General features: G+C 36.6%; 1 protein-coding gene across 2 annotated transcripts in view; it reads right to left on the bottom strand.

Annotated features, from left to right (window-relative positions):
• MEGF10 (multiple EGF like domains 10) overlaps positions 1–15,532 on the bottom strand; it is a 98,680-nt gene that overhangs the window by 49,415 nt on the left and 33,733 nt on the right. For both annotated transcript variants that reach the window (XM_057404398.1, XM_057404399.1), the window contains exon 5: positions 11,802–11,894. In XM_057404398.1, the coding sequence (XP_057260381.1) occupies positions 11,802–11,894 (93 nt within the window). The remainder of the gene's footprint in view (positions 1–11,801; positions 11,895–15,532) is intronic.

Below are 15,532 nucleotides of genomic sequence, written 5' to 3' on the forward strand. Positions count from 1 at the left end.
TACTGATAGGGTGAAAGAGAACAGAAGAAATATTTCACCAAGCAACAGAAATTAAAGATTATATGGCTAAATTTCATCTGGATATTACATATTTGGTTATCCAGTGTGTCTTCATGATCAATCAAAAGCTTCTCTTCTTGTCTGCCCCAATGAAGCCCATTAAAACCCTATGAGCAAACCACACAGCAGTTATTTCAGCATCAAAAGAAAAACTTTAACACTAACGAAGATATTTTTCTTAAGTGAGAAACACTGGAGCTCTCTAAAGAGCTAGAAGATGAAGGTCACCTAGAGTTCAACAGGAATGCTAATCATATGGTCAAATGATCTGATTTTATTTTTATGTTCTGTTGATAACAGCAGTACTACAGGAAAGCCTTAACTGTGCCAACTGACTATCCTCTGGGAGACTGACAACCATTGTTCTCTCAGTCTTCTCCTGGGGCAAAAAAAGTCAGGCAGAAAACAGGCACACTTTCCTAGACTAATGCAGAGCAATTCAAGAATCCTCCTCAGGGCAGGCACTATTCAGCTATAGTAGCTGTTCACTCAGGCTACACAAACAGAAAGGGATTAAGTCTTTTAAGAACCTACTCCTTAAGATTATTTCTTTTTTCCAGGAGAGGTCACTAGAACATAAATTGATAATGGATATATTGCAAGCACCTAAAACCAACAAAATACAGAGCAACAGAAAGTACTGCATGTATTACAAACACCCAGTGATACTGTCAAACTGTCAGAACAACTTTCCATCTTATTATTGGCCTCTCTCTGAACACATTGCGGGTTTTGTTCTGGACTACACTACAATGCACTGCTGTCTACAGCACACAGTATCTCACAAGTTGCCTTTCCCCATAATAACTCACATTCATTCAGAACTGCTATATATTTATTTTAAACATGTCTGCATGGAATAGAAAGTGTAAGCCTCATGCTTAACCAGTCCTCAAATTATCAGGAAACTAGCTATTTTGGGATCTATATAAATACATGTACGGGTGGTGAGATGTCTGAGACATTCACATATTCTGTCTTGATTGGGCAGACACCCCTACGTTTTCTTCTGTGCTTAACACATTAGTCTGGTTTCAGATTAACAGTTGCCCTCCTGCTTCCAGACAAAACAGACAATTTCAATTTCATCCATTCCTAATGGAATAATTCTAAAAAAACAAACAAAACAAAACAACAACAAAACCCACTAACAACAACAAAAAAAAACCTGCCCTGGCATGTCTGACAAACAGAACAACTCTGACTGCCAGACCACGAGTATTCCAGTGCAGAGCTCAGTCAAGGGTGAATGTGGCCTGAACACACTTTAGCTATAAAACCAAGACTTCATCTTGGTTGCTAAGCGCGAGTTTCTGCTCTTCCACCAGTTACTGGAAATGGAATATTTGCTGCTGTGCAACAACTTTCATATTAGCTGCTTGAAGACCCAGCATAATGAGTCTCAGAGCCACACAGGCCAGAAACACTTACCACCATGCATCTGCTATTGCATCCAACACCCAGGCCCCAAAACTGCCTTGCTAGAAACCTCTTCATTTGTGAAGCAGCAGAAGCCTTTTACTTTCTCTGCTCCTTTTACAATCCCATCACCAGCCTGCCTCCCAGAGATGTGCCTGTCTCCTAAAGATTTACTGACATCCAGGATGAATGACATTCACATGCTGTGTTTGTGAACTTGAACCTTTCTCAACTATTTTACTGTAAGAGCATGTACCACAGAGTACATAATAATATATTAGTTTCCTGGTGTGATCTTCTCATGTTTGCAGGAAATCATTAAAATAAAAAGCATCAATACAGCTGCTGATAGGATTTCCAGTCTCACAACCATTCTCCTGGCAACGGCCAGCTGGATGACAAATGCTGACTATGCAATTTTTCACTAGAGCACAACTGCGAAGCGTTCCACCAGGACAAAACCATAGTACAACCGCATAATAGTCTTTCAAGAAATTCTGTCACCAGCCTGGCATCTATCTGTGAGTTATGGGAAGAACCACGGAGAAATTTGCAGCATTAATGGGAATAAATAATAATTTGGAACAAGATGGATAAATCACATATTTTTCTTCTCTGTCCCCTGACTGATAATCAATAATGTTCCCCATAGGAAATTAAAGTTATTTGTCAGAAACCAGTGCCCAGTTTACTATTAAAAAAGAAGAGGTCAAAGCGTAGAAATGTTTTCTGTGGCAAGTTTGGTTTATTTTTAATTAGTTTTGGAGGCTAAATTTATGAACTATTATATCAGACTATTTCTATTGTTTCCTAGTATTCAGACACTAAGAAAGCTGGGCTGGAACTCACACAGCTGCTAATCTGGTGGAATGGGATAGTCTTTGAGTTAATGACTATCATCAAGTTACACACTGTCAGCTGGAGTTTAATCAGAATAGCTGCTCTGACTGTCCTCACTGGACTAAGGTCACAGGCACATGCACATATGCAAACATTACATGCATACACACACAAAAGTACCAGCTTCTGAACAGATTTGGGGCTGTAAATCATCTGTCTCAGGACAGGATATATCTGAAAGGGAAGCAACGTATAGACGAGAGCCCTATGTTCAGCAAAGTTTTGACACCACTACAAGGGCAATACATCTCAGCCTCAGTAACTCCTGGAAGCAGTTTGAATCATGCAGAAATGCAAAACTCAATTAAGTAAACCAAAGTTAACTTTCTGTATTGATCATACAGAACTGGCCTAATGCTGCCCTGTTTTACACAGAGCACCTTCCCTACAAAAGTAATTCTTCCTCTTTTCACATATATTCATCCTCAGGTTCTGCTGTTTTAAACAGAAGAACCAGGTAACTGAAAAAAAATTAATCAAATGAAATGTTTTACAAACACCATGGTATTAATGGCACATCTTGTCATTTTTCTTTTTATCTGTTCATCTGGGAATATCTTTTTTTTTGTAACCACAATGAACGCTGTGCACATCACACAATGCTACAAATACAGGAGAGATACTTCCGTGAATGCAGAAGTTTGATTTGGGAATAAGGTCACTGCATTATATAAACCCTTATTTTAAATGAGCATGTATGGTATGGTATGAAACTCTAAGACAATACGGTCTATCCTCATAAAGAAACACTCACTGAAACTAAGGGCCAAACAACTTTAGAAACAGAGAAGCTCAAGGATTCAACAGTGAAAAAATCATCTTCATGAAGCAATTGAAACCTGTGATGCAAATTGCTATCATTTCTGGGCCTTTTGTAGCGTCTTTGAAGATGTAAAGTTCTGTACCTCCTAGTATAATAATTTCAAGGCACACTGTTATTCTGCTGGGCTAGATGTGGTTTCAGGTATATGGTTTCGGTGAGTGGCTGGTGATTTGCAAATTAGAATGGTGGGAGCCCTGATATTTTATAGCACAAGGTATGAATTTTTATAACAACACATCTGAAGAATTTGTCAACTCTTTTATTTCTCCCTATAAACAAAGATATTTTTAATTAAATGTGGTCACATAATTGTTAGGGTTTTTTCCTGCCTTTTTTTTTTCTCACTGATTTCATTAAAAGGCAACAAAAAAAGTGCAAATGAGTTTGAGTTTATTCCTGACAAACCCACCTTGATCACCTACAATTCTGTATTTCTCTAAAGAATGGCCTATAATGAGAACACAATAAGGCTATCAAATCAAGTCAAAGAATATTTCAGAAGAAAAACCTCCTCACGACTTCTGATTTGCAACTACTACCTTTTAAGTGTGCTACAGTTTCCTTTATAAAATGATATTCAGGCCAAACAGCGTATATTGCAATGCTTTTTTTAACATTTTTTCTTTTTGTCTTTCTTTTCTTGCTAATGGGGAGGTGGAAGTAAAGAAACACAGCAAAACTAAGATTTATTTTTCTTGCTATCTTTTGTAGCTGTCTGAATGCAGCACCAAGACAGCAGGATGACATTTTATTCTGGCATACACATCTTTCTGTAACAAACACTGTGTGTTTCTGGAAATATGTACCACTGTTGCCAAAACAGAAGATTCTTATCGCAGCATTAGGCTTATGTATTTTTATGGTCCTTTAGAACAACTGGAAACAAAAATCTGCACCACTGACAGCAGAAACACAGTGTACGTTCCCTCACTTGTAATGAAATATTGGGAAGTACAAATTTAAAATAAGCAAACAGTGATAAACATGCAGAATTCCTCTCTCTCTCTCTCCATTTCCTCACAACTCCAGCATGATTTCCAGATAGGTTCAAGGAGCCACAGCCTTTGGTAAGTGAAAATTTTCCTTGCTACAGCATGTATAACCGAAGTTGCCCATAACTTCAACATCAACTTTGATTGACCTTAAATCCTTTCTAGGTTGTCACATCAAGGACAAGTCTAAATCTGTGTGCCTTTTTTTGCATTCCTCCTTTGACTCTCAGATCTTTATTGCCTTGTCCTTTCATGGCCTTTATGGTGTAACCGTCATCTATCATTTCTCATCCAGTATTCAAATATCAACCCCCACATTTACATCGCCCATGACATTAGCACCCTTGTGGCATTCTCAGACTATCATCTTCCTTGCTGCTCTTCAGGTTGCCTCTACAACTTGGCACAGCTCTCCATACCCCAAGCCATAAAACTGCCATGATGTCCTCCTCTACATCCCTACCTTATAACTCCTCTTTCCTGTGAAGTCCACAAAAAGTTGATGCAGCAAGTATGTCAAACCACTACCTGCCATGGTCATTTATTAGTGTTTGTTTCCTTCCTCATCTCTTATGTGTTTCATCTTTTCTTTTCCTTCAACCACAGGTTCTCTGGTGCAGAGGCAACTTTCTGTTGTGCACTTTTACTTGCAGAAGGAGTCCACAAATCCCCAGGAGGGACAGCCATGAGGTCCACCAATGAGCAAGAATAACCGTCACCTACAGCTAAAAGTAGCCCAACTGTAACATGCTTTGTTTAAAACCTATTCCAGTCTTTTGGAGCAGAAGATATAAATAAGAGTAACATTTCTAGGAAGGCCCACAAGTGACTTGCATTATCAGGGAATAACCACCGCTAATAGGCAAGCATAGTCAGTGCAAGTAAAATAGGTCAATATTGAAAATTACAATAGCCAAATAGGTCCTATATTACATTAAGGCATCACACACCTTGGTCTACACAAAACTAAACTTGTATAATACTTTATGGATCTTTAATTAACAGTTAATAAGGACAGGAAAAGTCATAGCCATGTAGATGATACCTATAACAATCTTAATTTCTGAGAGTGTGTTCAGAACAACATTCACTTATTCACTAAGCAAAAACTGTTAAAAAACTATGAATGTTGCCATTAACCTAAAACCACAGCATCCTCCCTGGAAAGTTCAGAGAATATTTTTGAAACTACTCTCTGTTATTATGATTTGCTTAGCTGCAGATCTAAACTGATGGCATTTGTTTCCTATAGGATATTTGTGCAGGACAGGAAACAGATAATACTACTCCCACCTGAAATTTAAGCCAAATAAAAGTAAAGATGCATTAAGCCCCTTGTGACATCAACCTGTATGTCAGCCTGGATTGCAAGATAGTAAATGTGGATCATGGCAAACAAAAATTTCAGAGATGAGTCAAGAAAGCTAGAAAACAAAGCCAGCTATTCTGCAAAGTAGAATAAAAACATCCTTTAAAAAAAACTTCAAAACCTTATTTAATAAAAAGATTATTCTCCATGTATTTTTTTTTTTATCTGCTCAGGATGTGATGAAAATATGTGCACATGTGTATCAGAAAAAAAAATCTTTTTCCTTCATAGAATAATTCATCATAATTATAAAACACCAATTCCTTTAGTAAACACTTATTTTACCTACATCCCAGACAAAAATGCTTAGCAGTGTCTGGGTTTTTTTTCACAATGCACTTTCTGTTAAATCTGGATTTTCTTTCAGTCTTTTGTTTCTATCTGACTTCATTTGTCATACTGTAGGCTTTTTACCCCCTGGCATATTTTTCATTCTTACTTTTTGTTTTGTGTATAAGAAAGGATTTTTATTCAAAATGTTAAGCTTTAATTTAATTTAGGGATTTTTCTTTTTTTTACTTTGTAAAAGCCTTTTGATCCATGAAGTGGAAGAACAATGAAAATGTGTTTTTCAGATCCTGTAAAAGACTGGAACTATATGCCTTTCACATGCCATAAATTTCAGAAAACTCCTTAAAGTGCTTTGGACAGCAGAACACAAGGTTGGATAATTGCTGAGAAAACACACACAGATGGTCCTCGGTGTTCATTTTATCTTGCTACAAAGATAATATCTATTAAAAATATTTACTATTTAAGGAAAAGTTACAAAATTGCAAGAATCTGATTATACTGATTATAAAATGGACTGTTGCCCATCATCCTGATGTTGCGCAGATCTCCTTGCAGGACCATAAATTAGCCTTTTTATTTTTTTACAATGACTTGACAGTCATCTTGATTTTAAATTGGCAACAAATTTTATTCTTCACATTCTTGAAAACCTGCTAAGTGAGCCATTGACAACATGTAAGCTGGCCAATATATAAAGCAGATTGAAATTAAACAAATGCTAAAAATACTTTTGCATTGTTACCGGAAGAAAAAGAATTACATACATATCATTTAGGAAACCAACTTAGGTAAATACCACAATACTGAGTTTCTGAAATCAGAAAAGCAGAAATGAAAAGAATCTCTGAACTGGAAAATGTTTACAAAACAGTAACACTAACACTCTTTCCTGCAAAACTTTCCTTCAGTAAATCTCAACATCAATAAATCCTATTTTGTAGAAAATACTTTTTTGTTTCTGCTTTTGCTTAAAGGATTGGAACTGTAATTCAGCAAAACACTGAATCTACAAATAATCCATAAAAATCTATTAATTACCCTAGAACTTCAAAACCAAAATGCTTTATAGGACAGAAATTATATTAAACATAAAAATATTATAATTTCAAATACATCTTTGTAATGAACTCTAGAACTAAAGCACAGCTGCTATGTAGCCCTGAGGATTTTGATACCACCTACAACAGGGACACCATAGTTAGTGACTTTGCCAAAAATGATGGTGATGGTAATTTCCATTAATATCTATTTTCCCTATTTTCACCTGACTGAACTTGTTGGTGGGTTAGTTTCTCAACCTAAAGATACTCAACCTTGTTAAGCTGGCAAAACTGAGAAGTTAGGTAGGGGAATCACAAAAGTAATAATTACAGAATTAAGGGTAGTGAAGATTTTGGGAAAGACACATGTAATAAGGCAAGGTTAAATTTGAGACTGTTTATGACCTGCTGTCACTTTTGCTAATAGGATGCATTTGCATGTGGCCATTTGAGAGCCGTGGTGGGTGGCAGTTCTGCATTAGTTGAATGAGCTATCTCACTGCATTTCCAATGAAAGCAAGTAGATCTCTTTAAGGATACTCCGCAGTTTCACTTGTGCACTTTCTGGTGCAATCAAGCCTTTCTGGTGCAAACCAGAACCTATTTCTACAGCCTGTTGGATGGCTTGGAAAACATAAGCGTAAGCTAGCTCTTCATGCCTATCTTGTAAGCGCTGTTAATCAAAATGCTTTCAGCAAATAAAAAGGAAAGCATTGCCTTGGCCACAAAAGCTCAATTCCAGATCCACAAACTGTGCCATGAGATTGTACAAGATGCTCCAAGGCACCTTGCCTGGTACCTGCACAAAGGGAGCTGTTTCACTTGGGAGTGCAAGTGTGTCCACGGAAAACAGTCACAAATCTATCTCTGCAGGGTTAATGGAAATTATAAACTCTACTGAGAAACTGGCAGTGCTTGTAACTCACGTGAGTGTCTCACACCAGCTGTGCCAAGGGATCCAGTTTCTGCCATACTCTGCATCTGCCAACTCCCATGAAGAAAACAGCGAGATTTTAATGGAATTTGCGAACTTTACAAACACCCATGGCAGTAAAGGAAATCTGACAGTAGCAGAGTGACTGTACTTTAAAAGTTTCCTTAAGAAGTGCATTTAAATGTAAGAAAATGTTCTTCTGAGATGCCAGCTTTAAACACTCTGCTTAATGTATTGAGGAAAAAGGCAGTCCTCTTCTGATGCTTTATGAAACTCTGGAGCCAAATTATGCCTTAATGCCACTTGTTCTACTCCCATTCCCTCAGATTATAGTCCCAATGAAACTATTAATCACCAACAGAATCAAAGTACAAATTAAATTCCTAATATACTTGTCATAAACCAAAACCATGTAATTCCCTTTTTGCTTTCCTACTCTGGCCAGCTTGGGGGTCACAAAAGCTATGACCTTTGCAGATTAGTCAGTGTAATATTGATTTTGGCCTTTTGCCTCTGCTCCAGCTTATTCAGAAAGTGTTCTATTGATTTTGAAGGAATTATTTGTGGACTACTAGGCATAAGAAGAAAAACAAAGTGAATGTCCTGATTTCTTAGTGGGGCTCCACATTAAGCTGCACGTGTTACCTAGCTTGCATACACATTCAAAACTGACAACCTGATCCATATATTGTGTATTACAGCAAATATTGTTACATGACTGTGAGCAGAAAAAAAGCAGAAAACAATCTAAAAATTTAAAACATCATTTGATCATCTCTTCATATCTCAACAGTCAACTATCACTATGGGTAGCAACATTTACGGAAGACTGCTTTATACACAACCTGTATTCACACTCTTGCAATCTCTAACAATCCAACCTGACACACGCAAGTTAAAAAATTGATATGAACAATGATCTAGTTTGAGAGGGAAAGGTTGTGCTGGTTTGTTCATTTCTCAATAAATTGTTTGTTTATATTTTAATTTAAAAACATACCTATCTTTACAGCTGTGTCCTTTTTATTAAATTTTGTCCTATCCCCAGCCCAGAACCGATCAACTTACACTCCCAAAGTTCACAGGCACTTCTTCAAAGGGGTGCTGACCGCATGTTAATTATGCTGATTTGCTCACTCCAACGGACAGGTTCAACACATCTTCTGTCCACTCATTTGTTACTGACCTCACTAGTGTGTTAAGTCAATAAATCTTTATTAAAATAACTTGTTCTATGTGACTGTCATTTCTCCCACTAGAATGGAAGTGTTCTGTGTATGAGTGATGTCTCAATCCAGGTAGCATTTCTTTTCAGATATATGTACATTATCATAATCCCCATCACCTCCCACTGAAATTCACTGCAAGCAAACACTGCCTTATACAGTGTATTTATCTCAAAGGAAAAGACCTTTCCTTTTACAGAAAAAAGAAAAAAGACCTTTCCTTTTAAAGGCAAAAGAAAAAAAATAATGTCACATTGGAAATGTTCCCCAAGCGGGTATTATTTCATTAGCCAAATTCCAAGATCACCACTCAGATTTTACTGACAGAAGAATACATCCATTACTATTTTACTCTCATGTGTGACGCAAGGTTTCCAGAAAGGCAGGTGGAGAAGAGTTATGAGTTGAGCTAGAATTAAGCACTGAAAGAAGAAAGCCCTCCTCTTCCTAAACAGAAAACGGCCATTAGCATAGGCTATTAGGAATTGGGTAAAACTAATCACAAAAAGGAGGTAATGTTTGCTACAAAATCAAATGGGAGTCTCCTAAATAGTTTAGTCCCTGGAAACGTTCTTAGGCAGTAACACACAGTGGTGTGCAAAGACACAGAGGAAGCTTGCTGATTCAGCTTTTACTGCACAACACATGAATTTAGTCCATGCAATCACTATGCCATTTTTGGAGGGAACACTACAGCGTTTAGGAAGCACTTGTCTGCAATTACCACCCACAAAGTCACTGTCACATATAAGCTGTGGCATATGGTTTAAAAATTTATTTTAACACAGTGAATAAATACAAGCAAGAAACAACTGATAAAATCAAGCTGGGGGTTGGCAGATGGACAAATGCTGCAACAGGACTAACTCTGTTCTCAGATACTTATGGATGAAATTCCTTTTGTAAGGAGAATAATCAGTCCTAATAGAGAAAAGATAGTACTTTGGAAGAGAAGCTTAGTTCTGCAGCTTTACAAAAAGTTTCATGCTTAGGTAGAACAGTTGCTTCCAACAGGGTGGTGTCCATGAAAATAAACAGATTCCTAAACTGGAAGTTTGCCTAATATCCCACACTTTGAGAATAATCTCTCCCTTTCAGTCACAGTATTTTATTTGATCACCAGTAACCATTAAATCACCAAGTGTCTGCTTTACAAAAATACTGGCCTGTCTTGTAATCATCGTTCCTTCCCCATTATGCAACTAAATAGTTACATACTTAAAATGTTTATATGATAGACATTATTACAATATAGCAATTTGCATGTATTTTTCTTGTATTAATAACTTGCATGTCAATAAAATCACTATTTTTCGAAAAAGGATCTCTTTATTTTAACTTATTGTACCTTTCTGTGACTAAAATTAATCCACTTGGGGATCATGCAGAAAATGCAGTTAAAGGCAAAACGTGAATGTCCCCTATATAGGGCAAGCACCAATAAAACTGAGTGCCAGAGTGCCCAAACCCTATCACTTACTGTCTTTCCAACATCATCCACTGCTGTTCAATTCAATTTGATTTGTGCTATAGCTCTCAGACACACGGATAAGGAAGTCAGGCACAGCTAGCAACAAACAGCTGCACCCAAACTCTGAAGGATAGTCTGGTGAAAGCCACATTTTTCTTAAGTTTGCCCATACAGAATGGGATGAATTCCAAAACAAATGTTGCAGCAGCACATGCACAAAAGTATCCTCTTCCTCAGCCTACCCCCCTTCTTGTAGGACTACTCTAGTGGTCCGAAACAAATTTCGGCAGTTCCAGTTAGCTCTAATGTCACACAAAAGCCTTTAGAGGATCACCAGCCCCTCCAGAGATCATACTGTTTAAAGGTATGTGAATAAAGGCTCTTTCAGTTTTGGCCTGTTGCGTACACAGACCAGAAAGTATTTTTGCCATTGAGGCTGCTGTTAAAAGCAATCAAAGGCAACCAGATGAAGTTGAAGCAGAGGAAAAGAGCTGCACATGCATTCAAAATGAATTATACCAGACAGGTAAGGGAAAAGGATTCTAGAAAATCCTGTGAGAGGAAGGATTATTTCCAAAGGCAGATTTAGAGGTTCCTGTCTTGCCTAAAGAACCCTTTCAGCAAGTTTCAAACTTGGAAATCTCAACAAATAGCAGTATTCCCCATTCTATGTTGTCTAGTGATACACACTTCTTCACAGTTGATTAATTAAAGAAAAGCTCAACAAATAAGCTTTTTGAAAGAAAGATAACATTTTTTGACGATTTCTTTGGACAATCCCACACCCTAGATTAAGATTGTTATTATAGTATTACTGCATTGCTAACTCTTTCAGTTTTACACTTTACAAGAAAGTTGATGTTTCTTTAGAGCTGTTTAGGGAAAGAATCACATTTAGGTATATACAAAGACTATACAACAAATGTAATCATCTTTAAATGGTTAAATTTTCCCTCATGTAATTTATTATTATATTTATTCACACACACTCTGTGTCAAATTTCACCAAATATGCTGCCTGAACAAGAGATTTGCATTACCTGCATGTTTCTGAGAACAAATTAACTCATGACATTTAGCGTTGCTGCTACAGGATAATACTGTTTACAAGTAAATGAAAAAAATCAGGTCACGCAGGTGGAACCTGATAACTCAGAACAGCCATCTGACCAGAAAGCAGGAGCCCAAGCACAGGATCAATGGTAATCTGCCCAAAGGGGAGGACAACATTGTGGAAAGAGGATGAGACAGGCAGAAGCAGGTGAAAACTCACCACTGGAGCAGTTGGGTCCTCCCCAGCCAGGCTCACACTGACAGGTGTTTGGAGCAATACAACGACCGTGTACACATTTATCAGCACAATGAGCTGTCATAGAAGGAAATAAAAAAAAAGAATCAAAGAAGGATTATTAATAGGAAAAAATATTCTAAACTTACTACTAATCCAGACCTTTCCTGTCTCACATATCTTTTAAAAGTGAAACAAACATTTGTGTATTAATGTTTGATGGCATCTCTGCAAAATAAATTTTCTTAATACACCTGTCTCCTATTTCTCCAAAGTTTGAAGGCTCTGACTAAAACCATGTCTGTGCTACTAAAATATTTTGGCATTTAATGAAGCAAAATCATCCACATTTAATGAAAAAAGAGACACAGTAGGACATAGGCTGGAAACCCATCTGAATACGATCCTGGGCTAGAGGCTGTAGGTTGCTCTGCCCGGGAAGCTAGGGAAGATAACTTCCACAGGTCCTTTCCAACTGCAACTACTCCCTGATTTTCTCAAGCAAACTCTCACATTAAGAAAAAGAGGGAAACTTCTGCACTCATAAAAAAAAGGGATTCTTTTGCAACAGTGTGGATAAAATACAATGCACAACAGATCAGAATTTTAATATTGAAGCACAACAACACAGTGATATTGATTAAGGTGAGGCACAAGATATAAATCATATGAATCACTGTAACCTTTAAGTGCTAAGCAGAGCTCGTGGGGTTTTTTTGTTTGTTTGGTTGGTTGGTTTGGGGTTTTTTTTGCAAGCATGTACTTCTACAGTTAAATCTTACTTTGAAATAAAGCTTTTATTTGAAACTTTTAAGAACAATTTGAAATAGTTCTGATAGCTAGTACATCAATGTAACTATCTCAGAATACAACACACTGAAAGGAAGAATCTGCAACAAGCAGCAGTTCACTAGCTTCATATTCATCACAAAATACCCTTAAGCTTTCCAAAATATACACACTGTAATACTTTCCTTCTAGCTTGAACAACAATAAAACCTAAAAAATGTACACAGTATGAGAATTTTCTTTGTACTAACACTTCCACAGAAACTACTACAGGACCCTGATTAGTATGCCAATGAACACAAGGTGAATGATGGGAAAAAGACAAAGTTGGTGTTTACAATACGTTTAATGGGACTATACATGAATCAAATTGGTTCTGAATGGCTTGGAAATGCTCTACATTAATTAGGAAAAATACTTGAAAAATGTCCCGTTTTTTTCCTAATTAAACACGATGTAGCACATTAGTCATTTATGTATTTTGTGTAGCCAAGAAAAAGGAAAGCCATACAGCAATCAATCACATATATTATTAAAATCTTTCATTATCTAGTATCCCAGCCACTAGTTGCAGAATTGATTTTTGTTCTCAGTTTTTATTTCTACTATTTTTCAGATATGCATTGGAATGATCTTCATTAGAAACGAACAGAGAGAATATGAATTTTTAAATGTCAGATGAGACAAGAAAGCTAGTTCATTGTTTTCTATTATGAAAATAATGACTTTTAATAATACATAACAATTTTTAATTAGTCTTATATCTAGACATGAATTACTTGTATCTTTGAAGATTCCTGCCTAGTAAATTCTACCTTGGGAACTGAAGCTCTTGCTAAACCAAGTGTGTGAAAAATCTTACCAATAAACCGTTAAGACATTCCATCATATAATCTGTGAAAAAGATGGAAAAAAAAATACAAAAATAAAAACAGTATAAGGAAATGGACCCAGTGCGAGGTACCAAAGAAACTCGTTGAGCATCGCTTTGCACTGCCCCTCATGCCATGCTGAGCACAGAGGTCCTTCCTACAGTCCCTGTGTTACAGCACATACTATGAAACTGTGCAAATAATCATCAATTACTACAAATAATAAAATAGAGTTGTCTTAGAACAAATGTATAACAGATGAAACTTTGGGGCAGAGTCTTCACCATGCAAAGTCATCTCACAAATTAGAGCTGTATTCTTTCCTTAGCCACAACAGCATAAATCAACAGCAGCTGCTCTTCAGACACTGAAAAGGTGTTTCAGTTTTCCAGTAGTAGAAGGTAAATCTAAAACAAATCTTCAAAAAAGGCTGTAACTAGTAAGCCTCTACATAAGTTATCTATAGGTAGCAATGTTGGGAGTTTTGACAGCCAAAACTCTGCTGACTTTAATGATGAAGAAATATTGGATAATGAGCACTGACGGAAGTTATATAATACAAATATTGCTGCTTCCAAATAACTTCAATGAAGATCAATTAAAATTTTGTATGAGTGAATATATATGAGACACACAAATACACTTTACAGGGTAACTGATTCATAGCAGCTGAATCACAGTTAACAACCCTAAGAGACAGCATCTGTAAAAAAAATTATTACACTGAACATTGGAATAAAAGAACCTGTATCTGCACATAAACTACATTCAGATCCGATCAGAAAGTCCATCAGATCTAAACTTTTTTTTTTTTAAAACTCACGATGACTGTACAGGGGTGGTCTTTTCCATAAAACTCTTAACAGGTATCTATTTCTACTGCGACTGTCATCTTCTTATCAATTGCATTAGTCAATTTTGTATCAATTTGGACAGTTTATAGTAAAACAGTTATCTTTAATTTAAAGTAGAACAAAAAAAAACAAAAATCTTCATATGAGTGATGAAAAGGCCTGTTTGCATATTTTCCATATATGCATATATTCCACACATACGTATTGTATATATATATATGTATATATACACATATACGCACACTGAATCCAAAGACAAAACACAAAAGGAATTTTCATCAAAAAGTGAAAACATAACACAAGTTTCACCCACTGAAAGTTCTGAGGAACAAGTATGGAAGTCAGAGTCACAAGTCTTGTATCCTAAGTTAAATCCAAATTCATCTGTTCAGACTGGACTCCAAAAGACTAAAATTATTCCCACTTAAATTTCAGCTAGTGCTTTTCTCTGGTTGTTATTCATTCTTTTCTCTTTGCAAATGTAACATTTACAGACTAGCAACATGGGTCTGCACATTCTCACAATTCTTTATGCAGTGACAACTAATTCTCTTCCCACTATAGGCAGTGAAGTGGCACTGCAACTAGTAAGTAAGTACTACCTCTAGCGGAACAGTGAATGGTGAGTATTCACACTGTAGATTTCTGTTATTTTAAAAAAGGAAATCATAAGATTTCAGTGAAGTGTTAAGTCATACCAAAATCATCTACCAGTAGAATTTTCTAATTGAGCTTTCTGAATTGAGAAGTCAAATAAAGGAACAAATGAACAAAACACCAACACCACCATAAATATTATAGCCTTTTAGAAACATCCTACATCTTCCACTAAGAAAATAATAATCAAAACTACATGTAAAATAAAATTACCCTAATGGTAATGCTGTGCACATTGTGGAGCAATAGCAGCATAAATGAAGGTATCTGCAACACTTCAGAAGGCTTTGATTCTCTTCTCTTTTTGCATATAAAAAAGGGGGAAGGTGAGTATGTGTTCTTCAGTGGGGGTGCCATTTTCTTGCAGGAAGAGATATTGTGTTGGCTTTCTGCCATAGATAGTTCTGCCGTGATGACATAGAAAAAGAATCCTCCCCATATACTATCTCTTACATTTGATCTCAGCTGTCAGCACCACACTTGCTTTCAAAGTTCAACTGGATGACTAGTAATAATACTAGCAAATACACAGCGAATGCAGGCA

This window comes from Pezoporus wallicus, unplaced genomic scaffold (assembly GCF_028554395.1).
Source record: "Pezoporus wallicus isolate ANWC-B61680 ecotype Strahan unplaced genomic scaffold, APGP_CSIRO_Pwel_v1 contig_7293, whole genome shotgun sequence".
Lineage (NCBI taxonomy): Eukaryota > Metazoa > Chordata > Aves > Psittaciformes > Psittacidae > Pezoporus > Pezoporus wallicus.